General features: G+C 42.2%; 1 protein-coding gene across 1 annotated transcript; it reads left to right on the plus strand.

Annotated features, from left to right (window-relative positions):
* Positions 1 to 14619: 14619 nt before the first annotated feature.
* Positions 14620 to 16660, plus strand: LOC143788629 (uncharacterized). Its single transcript, XM_077278428.1, has 3 exons — positions 14620 to 14778; positions 15777 to 16156; positions 16372 to 16660. Exons 1-3 carry the CDS (start codon positions 14730 to 14732, stop codon positions 16537 to 16539), a joined length of 597 nt encoding a protein of 198 aa, XP_077134543.1. The 5' UTR covers positions 14620 to 14729; the 3' UTR covers positions 16540 to 16660.
* The last annotated feature ends 4526 nt before the right edge of the window (positions 16661 to 21186 follow it).

Genomic DNA, 21186 nt, shown 5'->3' on the forward strand with positions numbered 1-21186 from the left:
TGCAAAGTTTTAATACTTACCTCTCCCGGCTCCACCGTCGTGACGTAGTCCGCGTTTCCTGGGCCCACAAAAAACTTGAGCCAGCCCTACCCCCCTCCCCACAACTTTAGCCAAATGACCCCCAATTTTCAATGCCTAACTATTATTATAAGGTAAATTAAGATTCACAAGCTTAAGTGACAAGAATTGATGTTATTGACATTAAAATGGGCACTGTAGGTGTTTTCCTGTCCTCCACTCACTGCCAACTTTGATTCTCCATTGACTTACATTGGGTTTCGTGTTTCGGTCGATCCCCGACTTTTCGCGATAATCGGCCGATTTCACTCGACCCGACTTTTGACAAAGTCGGGTTTTGCGAAACCCGACTCGATCCTAAAAAAGTAAAAGTCGCTCAACCCTACTAATCATTGTAGGCTTTATCCTGGATCTCATACCTCCCATAGCCACAGCTGTTATTAATCATGTACGTTCCCATTCCTGTCATCACCATGCCCCTTTTCCTGATCACTTCATCCAACGATTCGTCCGCCATATTTTTACTTAAAACCTGCACCTTCCCAGCAGCAACTGTGTAGGAAACCACTTTGCAGCTTTGCAAGGTGTTTATGATGCCCGTAAAAAAATGTTTTTAAAAAATTGACGCCCCATGGGGAAATGTTTGTCAGCTCATCCACTTAGTGTATGGGCATTACAAGTCTAGGAGACCCTCTCCTTTACATTGGGCCTACTTTTAATGAGGTCTTCATCAATGTCTCATCATTCTCTGCCACTAGATCACCAGGGTTAACGTGTTCCGTGCTGTTACAGCCAGTCCAATTTTTGTCAAGGGTGTCTACGATACACATAAAATATTTTTTTTTAAATGTACCCCCCATGGGGAAATGTTTGTCAGCCTATGCACTTACTGTATAAGCGTTACAAGTCTAGGAGACATGCTCCTGAACATTGGGCCTAGTTTTTAATAATGACTTCCTCCACATATCATCATTCTACGCCACTAGAACACCATGGTGAACGTGTTCTGTGCTGCTACAGCCATTCAATTTTTGGGCAAGGGCGTCTATGATCCCCATAAATATTTTTTTTATAAATATAACCCCCATGGGGACATTTTTGTTAACCCATGGACTTAGTGTATGGGCATTACAAGTCTACACTGTGTGCAGAATTATTAGGCAAGTTGTGTTTTGATCACATGATACTTTTTATACATGTTGTCCTACTCCAAGCTGTTCAGGCTTGAGAGCCAACTACCAATTAAGTAAAGCAGGTGATGTGCATCTCTGTAATGAGGAGGGGTGTTGTCTAATGACATCAAAACCCTATATACACTCACTGGCCACTTTATTAGGTACACCTGTCCAACTTCTTGTTAACACTTAATTTCTAATCAGCCAATCACATGGCGGCAACTCAGTGCATTTAGGCATGTAGACATGGTCAAGACAATCTCCTGCAGTTCAAACCGAGCATCAGTATGGGGAAGAAAGGTGATTTGAGTGCCTTTGAACGTGGCATGGTTGTTGGTGCCAGAAGGGCTGGTCTGAGTATTTCAGAAACTGCTGATCTACTGGGATTTTCACGCACAACCATCTCTAGGGTTTACAGAGAATGGTCCGAAAAAGAAAAAAAATCCAGTGAGCGGCAGTTCTGTGGGCGGAAATGCCTTGTTGATGCCAGAGGTCAGAGGAGAATGGGCAGACTGGTTCGAGCTGATAGAAAGGCAACAGTGACTCAAATCGCCACCCGTTACAACCAAGGTAGGCCTAAGAGCATCTCTGAACGCACAGTGCGTCGAACTTTGAGGCAGATGGGCTACAGCAGCAGAAGACCACACCGGGTACCACTCCTTTCAGCTAAGAACAGGAAACTGAGGCTACAATTTGTACAAGCTCATTGAAATTGGACAGTAGAAGATTGGAAAAACGTTGCTTGGTCTGATGAGTCTCGATTTCTGCTGCGACATTCGGATGGTAGGGTCAGAATTTGGCGTAAACAACATGAAAGCATGGATCCATCCTGCCTTGTATGGAGCATCTTTGGGATGTGCAGCCGACAAATCTGCGGCAACTGTGTGATGCCATCATGTCAATATGGACCAAAATCTCTGAGGAATGCTTCCATCACCTTGTTGAATCTATGCCACGAAGAATTGAGGCAGTTCTGAAGGCAAAAGGGGTCCAACCCGTTACTAGCATGGTGTACCTAATAAAGTGGCCGGTGAGTGTAAGGTGTGCTTAATTATTAGGCAACTTCCTTTCCTTTGGCAAAAAGGGTCAGAAGAGAGATTTGACGGGCTCTGAAAAGTCCAAAATTGTGAGATGTTTTGCACAGGGATGCAGCGGTCTTGAAATTGCCAAATTATTGACGCATGATCACCGAACAATCAAGCGTTTCATGGCAAATAGCCAACAGGGTCGCAAGAACCGTGTTGGGCAAAAAAGCACAAAATAACTGCCCATGAATTGAGGAAAATTAAGTGTGAAGCTGCCAAGATGCCATTTGCCACCAGTTTTGCCATATTTCAGAGCTGCAACGCTACTGAAGTAACAAAAAGCACAAGGTGTTCGATACTCAGGGACATGGCCAAGGTAAGGAAGGCTGAAAAACGATCACCTTTGAACAAGAAACTTAAGATAAAATGTCAAGATTGGGCCAAGAAATATTTTAAGACTGACTTTTCAAAGGTTTTGTAGACTGATGAAATGAGAGTGACTCTTGATGGGCCAGATGGGGATCTGTGGAAGAGCATGTACCGCGAAACAGCTGTCATCCTTCAGACATCAAGTTCTCCCTGTCCTTGTCCTAATAAAGACTTGTTTGCAGCAGCGGGCTTGGTGAGTGCTACTTTTTCTCTTTTTATCTTTGGACAATATGCACTTTTTTGGTTAAGCACCCCTTGTGCCCATGCAATGAGTAGGAGGTAAAGGTACTGGTACAGCATATTACAGCACGCAGATAGGTGATCGCGTTTTGTCAGCAGTGCGGGTATTTGCATTTTCTTCTTTTTTTGGATCAGCAAAGATGAACTTGTGGGACCTTTTCGGGTTGAGGATGGAGTGAAGCTCAACTCCCAGACCTACTGCCAGTTTCTGGAAGACAACTTCTTCAAGCTGTGGTACAGTAAGAAGTCGGTATCGTTCAAGAAAAACATGATTTTCATGCAGGACAATACTCCATCACATGCCTCCAACTACTCCACAGCGTGGCTGGCCAGTAAAAGTCTCTAACAAGAAAGAATAATGACATATTACCCTTGTTTATCTGTTCTGAACCCCATAGAGAACCTGTGGTCCCTCATAAAATATGAGATCTACAGGGAAGGAAAACAGTACACCTCTCAGAATAGTGTCTGGGGGGCTGTGGTGGCTGCTGCACGCAATGTTGATCGTAAACAGATCAAGCAACTGACAGAATCTATGGATGGAAGGCTTTTGAGTGTCATTATAAAGAAGGTGGCTATATTGGTCACTAAATTTTTTTGGGGGGGATGTATGTCAGAAATGTTTATTTCTAAATTTTGTGCAGTGATATTGGTTTACCTGGTGAAAATAAACAAGTGAGATGGGAATATATTTGGTTTTTATTAAGTTCCCTAATAATTCTGCACAGTAATAGTTACCTGCACAAACAGATATCCTCCTAAGATAGCCAAATCTGAAAAAAAAAACCCCACTCCAACTACCAAAAATATTAAGCTTTGATATTTATGAGTCTTTTGGGTTGATTGAGAACATAGTTGTTGATCAATAATAAAAATAATTCTCTAAAATACAACTTGCCTAATAATTCTGCACACAGAGTAGGAGTTCCTTTAAATTGGGCCTACTTTTTAATGAGGCCTTCCTCCACCTCTCATCATTTTCCACCACTAGATCACCAGGGTTCACGTGTTCCGTGCTGCTACAGACAGTCAATTTTTCGGCAAGGGTGTCTGTGATCCCCATTAATTATTTTTTTTAAACGTACCCACCCATGGGGAAATGTTTGTCAGCCCATACATTAAGTGTATGTGGAGCGCCCCCACTGCCGCAGGGCCGAGGGGTACCCGGTACCGGGCCTCTCTGTCTCAGTTCTGGGGTTGTCACGGTGGCTAGGCCCGGTCCGTGACCCTGCTGAGGGGCGTCCAGTGAAAGTTGAGAATGTGATGATGTTGTGGTGTGGTGCAGGTCGCGATGAATAACGAGGACACGAGGTTGTATTCTCATTACCTCTTTACTGAAGGCTTCAGGATACTCAGTCCGGAATACGGTTAACCAGGCTACCTGAGTCCGGCCGGTCCAATGGCACCTCCAGAGTTCCCTTTGCAGGTGGAAATCTGTGCCTACCTTCTAGCGCATGTGTGTTGTGGTCCTTCCCTGTTGTGCTTACGGGATAGTCCCCACAACTGTTGTGTCTGTTTCTGAAGTTCACTCACAACTCGATTTTGATGTTCTTCTTCGTCCCCCAAATAATATGGCTAGGACGCACCCGTATGACGGGTAGGCTCGGAGGTCTTCCGGGACCCTTGAGTCGCCCCTCTCCAATTGTTGCCCCCTGTGTCTGCTTAGGTGATTTTGGGTGAGACAGCCCGCCGACAGCCCGCCTATAACTGACTGTCCTGCCGTAGGTTTGAAGTAAGGCCTGGAGCTCAATACTTCCTCGGCGTTTCCGGCCACCGGCTGCGCGCCTCAGTAGGATGTTGCGCCGTCTTACAGCACAACTCCTACTGGTAATTCTCCTTGTTGCATTGATCTCGTTTCTCACTCAGCACAATAAACCTCGCTTCTTGTCCTTTCTTGGGGTACCGCCGCAATGAAGTGCAGGCACAGTCCCTTAACGTTCTCTCTGTTCGCTAGGCCTTTGTCAGGATCCCAACCCTGACCGGGACCCCCCTGAATCTTCCCCTGCAACACCCTCTGCCACAAGAATTTGTCTGGTTCCAACCTAGTCAGCTTCTGTCTAACTTCCTATCTAACCCCCAGTTTTACCAGATTGTGAGGAGTGGCCTAATAAATAGCACCCTTAGCTCCCCCTGGAGGCCAGACTGTGAAGTGTATTGGTGTCTGTGATACCTGGTCAGATGAACTCCTTCAGTGCCATCAGACGTATCATAGCCCCCCTTAGCGGCGGAGCATCAGTACTGCAACGACCAGGACTCTGGGGCGCTGCATATGGGCATTACGAGTCTAGGAGACCTGCCTCTTTGCAAAGGGACAGTTTTTTTTAAGAGGTCTTCCTCCATGTTTATTCCAAGGGGGATTGTGGGTATGCAAATTTGGGTCAAGGTGGCCCTTGCATTCAATGCATAAGGAAACAGTATGGCAGGACCAACAAAAGAATGTGAAGTGTTTTTTTCTGTGGCCATCCAGTACCTGGGTTCAAAGGCTTATTGGGGTGCATATGACTTGACACCAGGGCAGGCCTTGCAGTCAATTCATAAGAAAACCGTATGGCAGGACCAACTGAAGAATGTGAAGTGAATTTTCCTGTGGCCATCCAGCACCGGGGTTCAATGGCTTATTGGCGTGCATATAACTTGATAGCAGGGCAGGCCTTGCTTCAATGCAATGTTTTTTCAGGAGGCCTTCCTGTACCTCTGGTGAAAAGGGTATTGGGGTGCGTTGTAATTGCTGGCTGCCCAGCCACTCACTTCATAAGCAATAACATCATAGGAGACCCACTGTTTAATAACGGCCCTTTAAAGAATATTAATGCCGCCTGATGCCCCTCTAAAAATAGGTTTTGAGACTTTAAGACTGAGTCCCTCTTTCATTAATGAAACAAGATGTGGCTCCTTATGTGTCACACACCACATGGCCATCTAGGGTTGTTAAATATTACAATGACATTTCCCAGTGAATACATTTGTATTGAATGAAAGCAATGCGAAAGTTGAAAAACGCATCAAAAACGCTGCGTTTGAACATAGCCCAAGTAGTGGAGGAATATTTTAGTCTGGGGTTAATTATTTTGCCTTATATGCAAGTCATTTCCCTGGAAAGGATGTACCTTAACATATTTCCCAGCAAAATTAATTTTGGTTTAGTTTTTGTATGTTTTTTGGTGCACCGGTAAAAATGGCGTGAAACTCTGACAACATTGCTTACAACTGTGACCTTGGAGTCAGAAATGCTACCAGGGGCGATCCCCATGATGTTCCCATGTCATTTGAGCATTGTTTCCATCATTCTCAGACGTTTTTAGACCTTAAAAGGACCCCCGGGGGGAGGGATCGCAGTACAAATGCTCGGGTTTCCCATAGACTTACATTGGAATCATTGCTCGGGTCGAGTACCCGAGTATTCCAATTTGCTCAACCCGAGCAACGAGCATCCGAGCAATTTACTGCTCGTTCATCACTAGTAGCTAATTAAAGTAGCACTACTCCTATCATTCATTTTCTCCTTTTAATATATTGCAGTCACCATATTATACAGCCAGGCTTGGACTGGCCCACAGAAGAACAGGAGAATTATCCGGAGGGCCTCTCTGCAAGAGTAGGCCACCACCCTCTTATATGAGCAGTACTTGGCACAATATACTTGAATCACTTTGATCAAAGCCAAGATCTTATTCATGTAACAATCTACCCAGTTCATTGTAAATTTGTAATTAAGGATAATTCCGCATTATTATTATTATTATTATTATTATTATTATTATTATTATTATTTATTTATTTATATATTACCATTAAATCCATGGCTCTGTACATGAGAAAGGGGTTATGTACAGAGTTATAGATATCATTTGCATGTAGTTGAAAAGTGGGGCCCTGGAGTTGGTTACTGGTGGGCCCTTGGCACCCCAGTCCGACACTGTATACAGCACTGTGTACATACAATTGCTCATTTTGCCTTTCTACCCAGCTAATTCTTCTGTTTTCCCTTAGGTCTATGACATCACATGGATAAAAACTGACAAGCTGAATCTTTCTAAGCTGTCTGTAGAGTGACATGTTAAGCATGTCGAAGTGAGGAGATTTATAGCCGCAATGCTCCTCTGGGAAATATGCAAATTGTCTCTTCAGAGAGGAAGAGGACTAGAACTCTAGTGCCACCTATTGGAAGTAGCAATCCTAACAGTCAATGTCGACCCTTTAAAGAGCCTTGTCACATGACTTAGGATAATAGCCAAACCAGAATCTCAATTTGCAGACACTGTGTTTCGGGGTACTGCCCCTCGTCAGTGCAAAGTGGAGATCTGGTTTGGCTGAGTAACATTTACCCGTTGCCCAAAAACTTATATGGTAATGTGAGTGGTGTCAATGGAAACTACAACTCATCCAAGCAAGAAAATGCAGATGGTTGTGTGACCCTGAACAATTGCTTGGGGTCCAGCCCTGGGGGCATGTGCCCCGCTGCTCCCCGACCCAGTTCGCGCCTAATCTTAGGTATCCATAGTTATAACTTATGACCACTGAAATAGTGACAGCTGCTAGTGGTCGTAACCATGGTTACCTAAGGTTCTGCAATGCCTGCACGTGTGGAAAAAGAAAGAGCGATTTAGAAGAACTATAATACATTTCTAATTTGATTTATTTGCTTATTTTAATGTTACACTTACTATATATTGGGATAGGATCCCGGAGATGGGAGTACCCCATTATTGGGTTAAATATAGAGTAAATTATTAACATGGGAAAGTTGTGTCTCAAGACAAAGTGTGTGAAAGTAAGGCCAAGTTCACACGAGCATGTGGAAAATCTGTGGTTTCTCATCCAGTAAAGCTGACATTTTTGCATCCATATTATGTTCTGTATGTCCGTTTTCTTATCCATATGGCAGATTTTTTTTTTCATGAACAATTTATTAAATGATAAATATCAAATACAGTTTTCTATGTTAAAAATAACACTGGATCCATGAAAAATGCATGACATGTGGATGGTGACCAGTCTGTGATCTGCTTTTTGTGCATTCATTGACTTATAATGGGGAAGTCAGATCTGGAGTATGGAGCAATGTAGTGCATGCTGCGATTTATTACATGCAGCCTGTTGGACCACGTGTAAAAGCGTTTATGGGATCTCCACCATTGAGTTACACTCGTCAGTGCGCTGTCCATAGGTGATCAGTTTTACATAAGGACAATATCCAGATGCTTAATGCACTCGTCTGAACGATCCTTTAATGATGGAGATTTTTTCCATTCTCATTACTGTCATATTTAGTTTCGTATTTGCCGTTTTGCCTATTTGGACTCCATCAGATCCACTGGACAATGTCCGTATCTTTAATAAAATTGTTTAAGCCTGATTGTGCCACTGTCAAGAAGTGACGATACAGCTGACTGCATTGATAAGAGAGGGAATGCTATTCTCCCTCTCCCATCATCCCCCTCTCAGCATCTGATATCACTGACGCAGACCCTGAAGGGGGGTCGTGATGATTTCACTAATCGGCGCCTGCTGTTTGGATATGTGCGGACGCATGGAGCAGAAGAGGAACTAGGAGAAGAGATGACACAGGTGAGTATTAAATATATTTATTTTTATGGGGGCTACCTTTTACTATATAGAGTCTGCCTTTGGGGGCTTCCTTATGCTATACAGAGTCTGCCTATGAGGGCTGCCTTATACTATACAGAGTCTGCCTATGGGGTCTGCCTTATACTATACAGAGTCTGACTATGTGGGCTGCCTTATACTATAGAGTCTGCTTATGAGCGGTGCATTATTCAAAAGTCTGCCTATAAGTGGTGCATTATACTATATGGAGGCCTATGGGGCTGCCTTATACTATACAGAGTCTGCCTACGGGGGCTGCCTATTACTACAGAATCTGCCTATGGGGGCTGCCTTATATTAAGAGTCCGTCTATGGGGGCTGCATTATACTATGGAGTCCGCCTATGGGGGCTGTCTTAAACTGTAGAGTCTGCCCATTGGGGGTGCATTATACAATATAGAGTCTGCTTATAAGGGGTGCATTATACTATATAGAGGCCTATGGGGAGTGCATTATGCTATAGAGTCTGCCTATGGGGGCTTCCTTATACTATGCAGAGTATACCTATGGGGGCTGCCTTATGCAAATGAAAAAATGGGATGCATTAAAAGAAGCATAGATTCTCAAGAGGAGAACATAATTTTCCTTTATACAAGTCACCTGTGCAACCATACTTAGAATACTGTGTACAGTTCTGTTCTCCGGTGTATAAGAAAAACATAGGTGAACTAGAGCGGGTGCAGAGAAGAGTGACGAAGGTTATTACTGGACTGGGGGGTCTGCAATACCAAGACAGGTTATTACACTTGGGGTTATTTAGTTTGGAAAAACAAAGGCTAAAGAGTGATCTTTTTTTAATGTATTAGTTTTTGAGGGGACAGTACAGAGACCTTTCTAATTACCTTTTTACTTGTAGACCTGAGACGGGAACGAAGCGGCATCCTCTACGTTTGGAGTAAAGAAGGTTTAAGCATAATCACATATGTGGATTCTTTACTGTAAGAGCAGTGAGACTATGGAACTCTCTGCTGTATGATGTTGTAATGACTCTGAGTGATTCATTACTAAAATTTAAGAGGGGACTGGATGCCTTTCTTGAAAAGTATAATGTTACAGGTTATATACACTAGTTTCTCTGATAGGGTGTTGATCCAGGGAACTAGTTTGATTGCTGTAAGTGGAGTCGGAAAGGAATTTCTTTTCCTAATGTGAAGCATACTGTTTGCCACATGGGTTTTATTTTGCCTTCCTCTGGATCAACATGTTAGGGTATGTTAGGTTATGCTATGGCTTGAACTAGATGGACTTAAATTCTTCCTTCAACCTTAATAACTATGTTTCTATGTTATCCTATACAGAGTCTGCCTATGGGGGCTGCCTTGTACTATATAATCTGCCTAAAGGGGCTGCCTTATACTACAGAGTCTGCCTATGGGAGCTGCCTTATTCTATAGAGTCTGCCTATGGGGGCTTCATTATAATATAGAGTCTGCCATATGTGGGCTGCAGTATACTATAGAGTCTGGCAATGGGAGTGCATTATAAAATATAGAGTCTGCCTAAAAGGGGTGAATTATACTATATGGAGACCTATGAGGAGTGAATTAAACTATATTGAGGACTATCAGGTGCATTATACTATATGGAGACTATCTAGGGGGCCATCATACAGTGTGGAAATTACAGTGAGGGGGCCATCGTACAGTGTTGGAGCCATCAAACAATTTGGGGGCTACTAAGGGGTCTACTGTGTGGGTGGTACTATACAGTGAGGGCATGGGCGGACATACCGCCGGTTCAACCGGTGCAGCTGCACCGGGGCCCGGAGGCTCTGGGGGGCCCCTGCAGGGCGGCTAATATAGAGGGCAATCTGGCCAGTCTATCCGGCCCCGAGGCTCTGGGGGCCCCCTGGCCAGATTGCCCTCATGTGCGGCGGGCAGGGAGCAATCCCTGCAGCTCCGCTGCCTGCAAGAGAAAATGGCAGCGGATCTGCAGGGAATGAATCCATCCTGCTTCCTTTCTCACACAGACAGCAGCGGCTGAATGACATCATCATTCCGCGCTGCGGCTGGGAGAGACAGGAAGCTGCCGGCGTGCGGCTTCAGGATAGGATCCGTGCGCAGAGGTGAGACATCTCCTGTCTTCTTCACAGCGGCTCCTCCTGTCTGGTGCTTGTTGTTAGATCTCCTACCTTCTCCCTGCACACACTTCCAGCTCGTGCAGAACGGCGTCTGCACACTCATGGCTGGAAGGAAGCTGCAGCTGTGTGCAGGAGGTAAAGAACGGTCTGAATGTGACGGATTGTGTGCAGAGTAAAGAGGGGAGGCAGGGGCTGCAGTCAGAGACTAGAAGCAGTGATTTACTGACTGTGACCCCCGGAGCTCTGTGTTCTCTGGTCAGTGCAGGATTCTCTTCCACACACAGCAGGGACCAGAGAGCTCAGAACTTGGGAACACAGTCACTAAATCACTGACGGGACTCCAGTCATCACTGCAGTATCAGATCCAGGCTGGGACTGACCCCTGAGCCCATCCCCCAGTGAAGACTTTTTCACATATACTGTATCTGTTGCATTAAACACACAGATACAATACATAGACACATATAAGGGTATGTTTCCACGGTCAGTAAACTCTGCGGATTGGACGCTGTGTACATCCGCAGCATCCAATCTGCAGCAGCCGGATGTTACAGCATAGTGCATGAGATTTCAAGGAATCCAATGTCCACTATGTATGCAGCGGCCCCCGCAGCTTCCCTGCGGAGACGGACATGCAGCGCATCTTTTTAGACCGTAGCATGTCTATTTATCTTGCGGAGACGCTCAGTCTCCGCAAGATAAATATCACAGTCTAATGTATAGGATGCGGTGATTCCGCATGGTTCAATGAACACATGCGGAATCATCACTCGTACAAAAGCCGGCAGCGCTTTGGACCCAGCGGACATGTGCTGCATCCAAAGCTTTGCCGATTCCTGACCGTGGAACCATACCCTTATACATTAATGTATAGTATGTCACATATGCAGTAGACACAGGCGTTTTTTATTCATGGGCATATTCTACAGTATATGTATGCATTTTATATAGGTATGTACTATGAGTGCACTTCATATATATAGTTATACACTGATGCATTGATATACTGTAGGCAGCTACATCATTTTGCCTACTACTAGTTTTGAAAAGTCTCCCCAGACTGTATAAGCCCTTAACGAAATATGACATACTGCATACATCATATATTGTCTTCCTGCCTTCATGCAGGAAGGGTTGATGGAGAAGGCAATGATGGGGCAGAAGGCAATGATTGGGTTGACGGAGAGGGCAATGATAGGGGTGGTGGGGGAGAAAGCAATTATGGGGGTGGTAGAAAGGGCAATAATGGGATGGTGGGGAGAAGGAAATGATGGAGGTCCTGGAATGTTTAATGATGGGGTGGTGGGGAGGAGGAAATGATGGTGGCAGTGGAAAAGACAATGATGGGGTGGTGGGGAGGAGGCAATGATGGAGGTGGTGGAATGGGCAATAATGGGGTGGTGGGGAGAAAGCAATGATGGAGGTGGTGAAGAGGGCAATTAAGGAGGTGGGGAAGAGGGCAATAATGGGATGCGTGGGGAGGAGGACAATGAGGAAGGGGGATTTGGATGGGAGGAAGGGGGATTTATAATGGATTTAGGATCAGGGGGAGGTGGAGGAAGACGTTATTATCGATTATTATGTCTAACACAGTCCCTTAGTATAAAGTGTACTCACTTATTATGTATAGCACAGTCCCTTAGTATATAGTGTACTCATTATGTATAAAACCATCCTTAGTTACATAGTTTCCTCTTTTGTTATGTATAACACCGTCCCTTATTACGTACCATCCTCTCTAGCTATGTATGATGCCCTCCTTTATTATATAGCTTCCTCTGCTGTTATGTACAGTGCAGTCTCTTACATAGTGTATTCTTGATATTTTTGTTATTCACAGCGCCTTCTTTTACTACATGGTCCCCTCTCTTGTTAGATATAAAATAACTACTGATGGAGGAGCCGGTGAACAGACTACCAGTCCATCAGCTCCTCCTTTAGAAAAGAAGCTTTCTTATGCTCCATCAGCCATCATTGCATTTTACAGCTAACAAGACAGGACGGTATGTAATAAAAACACAGGGCTCTATAAAATCCAACATGTAAGGGACAGTGCAGTACATAATAGGAGAGGGCACTGTATAATAAGGGACGGCAATATACATAATAAAGGAGACTATTTAATATATATACATGTATGTGTGTGGAGCTATATATATATATATATATATATATAATGTAGCTTTGTCGCCTTTATAAGAGGGGGGGCCCAGACACATTTCCTGCACAGGGGCCCCAAGCTGTCTGTGTCCGCCCCTGAGTGAGGGGGTATTATGCTGTGTATAAGAGAGCATCATACTGTGTATAGGTTAGCTGTACAGGGGGGAGACTCGGGACATTATTAAATGTAAAGTGGGCACTTATTGTTATAGGGGAACTCAGGTTACTGTGACTGACAAAGCGGCACACTGGGCATTATTAATTTATAGGTGGCAAAATGTGGGCACTGTTTTCAGGGCACTTGCATCCGGCATTACTATATTATAGAGGGTTGCTTCAGATTTTAGAGGGCACAGAGAACCACACAGCAGGTGCAGTAACAGGGACACATATGGCAACAGCAGCTCAGTATAGGGGTATCAGGAGGATGAGGAGTTTGTGCAGGTTGGGAATAGTCCCATTGGGGACAGTGCTGAAAATATGAGAAGAAGTGAAATGTGTCTTTGTTGCATTATCTGCAGCCGCGTCATGGCTGGAAGAAGTTGTCATGTCTGTCTGGGCCAAATGGCAAAGACGTGAAATGTGATCGATTCTATCAGAAAGATCGTCACCTGTAATTCACTATCTGTAACTGTGCTGTAATCACTTATATGTTCTGTAGGACTGGTATCTACCACTGACCATATGGCGGTAATATCAATGTTGCTCTTTGTATAGAGATTATTTTCAGCAGCATCGCTGTCATCTGCTGAGGTTCTCCTCCATTATTAGGGCACGTCACCCAGTTGTAATCAGGGTAAGCTGGTTAGGGGCCCACTCGGAAGCTTCTCTCCCGAAACCCAGCTACGCCTCTCGTTACCACTTAACGCATCAGGGGTATTGGGAACCTGCACTTCCAATAGACTGGCTACACAGGACAGAAATGGTGATTACCTGATGATTACTCATATATCTGCTTATAAATAGCATTTCTGGATGTGACAGATCCCCTGTAAGAAGAATGCCATGTAATGAATCACAGAAACAGTTCTCTCTTACATTTTTTACGTAATTTGGATAAAATCCATTAAATATTATAGTTTTTATCTCCTTATATTGAGCTCATTATCTAGAGCAGATAGATTACTATGGCTACATTTACATCTAATGTGTTACTTCTGTGCTAAATATCAAAAAAACCTTTTGTTGAGTATTGTGTTCTGTATTTTGCCTTTTCCCTCTATCTGAGGCGCAGGGATGGATAATATTGCATCAGTTATAGAGGTGATGAATTTATCTGAGGAGAATTGAATTCTTGAATTTGACAAAAATTTGTGTTCTGCACAATACGGATTTTTTGCTATTTGCTCCCAGTGAAATCTGAAGAATGGCGGTCAGCAGTCACCAGCATTGTAACTAATAATCACCTCACGGCTCTCCTGTCCCGCCGCCCCCACATCCCACCGTCCAGTCCTATGAACCTCATGTGATGACTACGCCTCTGGCAATGCATGACTTATCTTCACAATGCCATGTGACAGTGCGGAGCGCAGTGACCTCAGAGACCTACTTGGCGCCAGAAGCTCCAGTGTACAGAGGAGCAGAAAGAAGATGATGCGCGTTTTTCTACCTTTTACGTTTTTTATGCTTTTGGGGTCTAGAAAGACCCCAAAACATAATAAGGAGCATTCAGTTCACATTGAATAACTTTGATGCAAACTGAGTTTCCCTGTTACATTTGTGTCATTCCCTAATTCACTACTTGGCAGATTGGATGATCTGTAATCAGTTATAGTAGTCACTAGTGTTATAATATCAGTGTACCCCGGGTCTGAGGTCACAGATATCGTCATGAAGAACGGAACTTTGGGGATTGTGACACGTAGAATTCTCAGCATAAAACCCGTCCACACCAGCATTCCGCTGCCATTTCTCAGCGAGACACTTGTGCATTGCGGAGTTTTGGCTCCCTTGTTGGACTTTCACAAGGACTTATACAGCAGAGACAGTAACGTCATGCCACGTTGGAGGAGAGACAGGAGGAGAGACAGGTTCCGGAATTCTGGTAATTTCAACCATTGACTTTTTATATCTGAAAACCAAATATCCCAACAAATCCATCCCTATTAACCTCCACCTAAATCCGAAACTACGAGGGATGTTACAGGGGGTAGGGTTTATATGTGTATATATCTCAAATATACAATAAATACATTTATTGGGGCATTTCCTCTACAAGGGGGTACCCAAAAGTATTAGGTATCATCCTATGGAGCACCCCACTCTTATATCATTTGGGTACCCCCTCGTTTAACAAAGGCATAAGAAAGCTAAAAAATATAAATATGGAGGAGATTCCTGATTTTGGCACATAAGCGGCCAGCAAATAATGCCTCTTAATGAATTTGGTGCATTTTCATCCAGTGACCTTTTCATCAAGGATGGAATAAGTTCCCCCATAATGGATAAATAAAGGCATCAGTGGAAGGTGCAGCTAATCTGAAATGGCTTTCTAACCATATAATATTTTGCAGATTCTCGTCACCCCCTTTAAATATAGAGAAACAATGAAAAAAGAAATCATGTAGTCAGGGACAAGCGTACACTATCGCTACACAAACACCAATATAACCAATATTACAGCCATATATTCACCATATAGAGAATATACACAAGCTCCATATAAGAGCCGATCATTTATCACAGCGGACTACACAAGGAAATACATTTGCCCAATGGTTTGTTCCAACAATGACAATTCTTCCTTTAGAAATAATTCATTTTCTCGGAATTAATAAACTTGCTTCTTCTCATTCTTCATAAGAAAATGGAATCTGTTAGCAGGTTTTTGCTACCTCACCTGACAGCAGCATGATGTAGGGACTGAGACCCTGATTCCAACATTGTATCACTTACTGTTCTTTTACTAGTACTAATCTACTAGTTCTCTGAATGCTGGTTATACACAGCTCAGCATTCATAGCACTGCTGCATGTAGAGCAGCGTAAACAGGGATTTTATTAAAACTGCACCAAGATTATATCTGCACTATTTGTTTTCCAGGACCCTTTAATAACAGTCGTCAGCTCTATGGAAGAAGGAATGGACACTCAAGTACAATATTTCCACCCAGTTTTGTACACAGTTCCAGTTTCCAGAACATCAGAATGACGATCTATAACGACTACTATACAGGGAATGAATCGGACAACCAATCAGACCAGAGGACTGAGCCGGCCCGCTGTGATACCCCAGTAGCCGCACCCTCGGATACCAGCAGAGGAAGTGAGATAGAAAATTGCCCCATATGCTTAGATGTCCTACAAGGAGACATCACTTCTTTATTGTGCAGACATTCATTCCACACTACATGTCTAAACACATGGCTTCTCGAACATCAGACGTGCCCCCTGTGCCGTGCAGTTATCACCAGCCAACACGAGGTATGTATACTTGGTGCGTTGATGGGGGGCTGTTACTAATAGTACTTGGTGTCCCCTGATGGAACAGGGATATAAAATATAGTGTAATTATTAGAGTTCTGCCGTCTCTCGCTCATAGTCAGGACAAGTAAGACATGCCATCTAATGGTGCTACTCACCTAATAAGAATTCCAGAGAGATCTAATTGGGGAACATTTATACTATTTGTATTTCAGGAGCCCATGCTGCCAGGAGAAGTAATGGAAGAACAAGGACACCAACATGTTGGCACAGTTTTTCACGTGTTCATATATGAGAACATTACAGTGAGGATCTACAATGATTACGCTGCTGACAATGAATCTGCCAACCAATCAGACAGGACCGCTATGCCACCCCAGTAGCCGCACCATCAACTACTTCTTCACAAAAGAAGATGGAAAACGGACCATTCTGTTTAGATGTTCTGCATAGGAACATTAACTATCTATAATTAAAAAAGGTGGATTTTTTACCCACATTGGACAGAAATAATTGTTAAATATGTCTTCATTAAGCCAAGTATATTTATTTAGGTATTCTCAATGTAGGAAATTTCAAAAACATTTTGTTTATTATCCTGATATCACATAAGAGATAACAACATTACCATCACAATGTAAAAGCAAAAGGAATAGAAGAGATAATGAGGTAAAAAAGGGAGAGGTAAGAGAAAGAGCAGAGAATGGGAGGAGCTGAGAATGGGAGGAGCTGGTGTACCGCTGAATTAGTTGGATATCCAAGTGATAGGTAGCTAAATAAACATGGACTTTTCTCCTTTTAATATATTGCAGTCATGACTCACCATATTATACAGCCAGGCTTGGACTGGCCCACAGGAGAACAGGAGAATTATCCGGTGGGCCTCTGTGCAGGAGTGGGCCACCACCCTCTTATATGAGCAGTACTTGGCACAATATACTTGAATCACTTTGTACAAAGCCAACATCTTATTCATGTAACAATCTACCCAGTTCATTGTTATATAAATTTGTGATTAAGGATAATGTCGCATTTGCATGTAGTTGAGAAGTGGGGCCCTGGAGTTGGTTACTGGTGGGCCCTTGGCACCCCAGTCCAACACTGTATGCAGAGCATTGTGCACTTACAGTTGCTCATTTTGCCTTTCTACCCAGCTAATTCTTCTGGTTTCCCTTAGGTCTATGACATTACGTGGTTAAAAACTGACTAGCTGAATCCTTCTTAGCTGTCTGTAAGAACAAGAGGTCTATTTTCCCTGAATTAGTTTTTCTTAAAGGATTCCTGTAGGAGTGTACTTAGTCTTTGACTCCTTAACATTGTTTAGATAGATGGTACTTTACCATTCTAATAGGTATAGAAATCTTATAAATATATGGAGTCTCAAAACTCACAAACTTAAATGGGTAAAAAAAAATTTTTTATTTTTTTTTACTTTTATTAAATACAAGATAAACCTGAAGTACATAAAAAGGTTTTAATAATAAAACAAGATAGTTATAAAATGGGGTCCAACGTGAAGACTCAAAAAGGGAGGCAGAAGATCATGAGCACATTGCTGCACTGTTACTGATCTGATTCTACCATACAGCATGATTTACTAATCAGAATCAGATCTGTAACAGTGTAGCAGTGTCAAAATTAAAGGACTAAGAATAGATACTAATATATATATCAGATTTATGTAGGAACCAAGGATTGTATTTAAACATGAAGTAGTCATAGTGACAATCAAATCCTACTAAGTAATGATCAACATAAGAACATAACCCTTTGTATTCCCAAAATGACAGAGTACTAGTTAGTTCAAAAAGTAGCAATACTTATCCATAGTCTGAAGTGTCCATGTGCATGCCCCCACCCTAACGCTCGCTTAACATAAGCTTACTAAGGGGAGTTCAAGCTAAAGTTTTGGAATGGCCAATAAAAGTTGGGACCTTAATCCTACAAAAATATTGTTGAAGGACCATAATCATTGGCCAGAACTGCTTTTGTTGCACTTTCCATAGTTTCATATTTACATAGATGGTATCTATGGTTCGTTTTCCATTACTTAATCAGATTAGGTCACCTTTTTCTACCTCTCCATAGTTTAGTTCTGATATTTATATGCCTATTGCAAATACATTTGGAGGTGGAAAAGGGACAGCTTGGACACCTTTGTTTAATTTGACCAAGTGACCAATTCTTTGCACTCCATGTGCTTCGTTGGGCTTTCCATGCCCATGTCTTTCCTTGAATGGGTTTGGTAAATATTTTGAACACGCTACAAGACCTGTGATTTTTGAGATCCTTTCACCCAGTTATAAAACCTTTACAAATTGACTCTTGCCAAAACCAATGACCAAAATCTGACGAACCATATTATATGAGTTAATATTTTAAAATTTGATGTAACTGCAAGTACCAATGAACTAAGGTGGAATATGCAGCATCTACAGGATCAATGGAAGTTACACTTAATTTATGGCTATTATTTGCTGAGATTTCTGAAATTACATGTAGTGTGAGATCACATAAAGCACAAACTATTTTAGGTACCGGGTCATATAAAGTCATATATTACTGCATCAGTCAAAAAAGTTCCGACCGGTCATTCATGTTGTTATCATCTATCATCACGTTCCATAGTGGCGGTAGCTGATGATCTCTTGTCTTTGATAGTTTCATACAAATGATTAGCAATGTACTTTTCAAGGTGAACTACTTGCCTTGAGTTCATGAATCTGACAGAAGTGTTATCAAACGTTTTGAATATAAAAATATATAAAAAGCCCAAACTAGAAGTATTTTAAAGTGATCAATTTGTCATGACTTGCATGTATAAAAGAAAGAAGGGAAGAAACTAAAAAAGATTAATTTCAGTCCTTTAAAATTCTACATTTAAAGCTAGCTACTTCCACATGTGCTAGAGTCCGTGTCAAGGGTAGAAGTCCTGAGGTTTTGTGAAATGAATCTGACACCCACTAATCTGCAAAACTGACCCCACTGATCGGATAGGGCACAAATGTATTGCAACGGATAATTACTTTGGAGCTAAAATCTTTAGTGAGCACCAAAATCTGGGAATTAGAAATTGTTCCATGTTTCTAAATATAGTCTGTGATTAGATATAACAAGCAAGCCTTTTAACTCTTTCTACTAAGCATGTTCGATGACACAAAGTTCTTATGAATTATTCACTGCCCCACAGTACGTTTATATTGTTTACTTAGTTTTTGGTTCATGGCATTTTTTTTGCTCTTTGATTTGATGACTGTATTACTTTCCTTCAACTTCACCAGTATCTCTTACATGCACTTTTCTAATGCTTTTGAAACAAGGTGGCAAATAAAAAATGTCATTAGAGATGAGTAGATCAATTCGGGATCCAGTTTTGGGCTCCACATTTTCAAAATGATATTCGGAAGTTAGAGTCACTTCAAAGATGACAACTAGATTATTACACGGGATGGACTGCCTCTCATATGAAGAGAGGTTGGACAAGTTGGGCTTGTTTGGCTTAGAAAAAAGAAGACTTAAAGAAGATCGCATTTAAATGTGTAATTGCATTTTATTTCTTTATTTTTACTCACTTACATAGCACCATTAATTTTACAATGCTTTACAGGCATTATCGGCACTATCCTCATTGGGCTCATAATCTATATTCCCTATCAGTATGTCTATGGAGTGTGGGAGTAAACCACAGCACACCCTGATGAAACCTACGCAAACACGGGGAGAACATACAAACTCCTTCCAGATGTTTATACATCAAAAAACATAAATTACTGCCTAGAAATATGGCAATGCTTCAAAAAACCAATGAATGCATCAAAAAAGGACATAGAAGCAGATGGCCATAAAATTACAAAGCTTTATTAGAATATTCTAAAAGCAATAACATATAAATATATTCAACAAGCAATATAAAAATGGGGATGGAACTATACAAAAAAACGCCAAATACCACGCTGGCAGGGAAGTTATATTTAGTAATAATTGTCAAAAAGTGACAAAAAATAACAAAAATAAATACCCAACAAACATGAAATGGGTAAAAAGTACAACAGCTATTCACCAAAGAATGCACATATTCCCAATTGTACCCATGATAAATAGTGGGTTACATGCAAAAAGGCTTATTTAAATAACTTGATAAAGAGAAGGCCCTACTCCCCCATATTGAATGTGTAAACCCAGTGGTTTCAATAAATAAGAGCAGAGGACCCAAACTATTTATAGCCTAAACTCCAGACATGATATATACATAGATAAGTTGGGGCAGCATAAGGAGAACATATAAAGTGGTTACCTGCGGGTATTGGCGGCGACCCGGACGTGCGTTGTCTGCCACACGCGAAACGCGCGTCCGGGTTGCTGCCAATACCAGCAGGTAACCACTTTATATGTTCTCCTTCTTATGCTGGCGTGGTATTTGGTGTTTTTTTGTATAGTTCCATCCCCATTTTTATATTGCTTGTTGAATATATTTATATGTTATTGCTTTTAGAATATTCTAATAAAGCTTTGTAATTTTATGGCCATCTGCTTCTATGTCCTTTTTTGATCCTTCCAGATGTTATCCTTGATGGGATTTGAACACAGGACCCCAGAGCTGCAAGACAAGAGTGCTAACCACTGAGCCACCGTTCTACCTACATGTCAGTGATAAAAAGCCCTGGCACAGGATTTATTCCTTCCAAAGACCATACTAAGAACCAGGGGGCACTCATTACAGGTGGTGAAAGGCGATTTCAGCAGCTAAATAGGAAAGGGTTCTTTACAGTTAGAGCAGTCAGACTGTGGAATGCCGACCACAGGAGGTAGTAATGGCAGACACTATAACAGCTTTTAAAAAAGGGCTGGATGATTTCCTCAGTGCACATAACATTGTGGGTTATAGATAATTTAGTGACAAAAATGTATAGTTGGTGGAGAAAGGTTGACCCTGATGGACCCAGGTGTTTGTTCAACCTGTGTAACTCTATGAACAAATTATTTGAAATTTGCAGTTTCACACAAACTCAAACTTTTTGAGATTCGATTTG

The sequence above is a fragment of the Ranitomeya variabilis genome, chromosome 8, assembly GCF_051348905.1.
Source record: "Ranitomeya variabilis isolate aRanVar5 chromosome 8, aRanVar5.hap1, whole genome shotgun sequence".
Lineage (NCBI taxonomy): Eukaryota > Metazoa > Chordata > Amphibia > Anura > Dendrobatidae > Ranitomeya > Ranitomeya variabilis.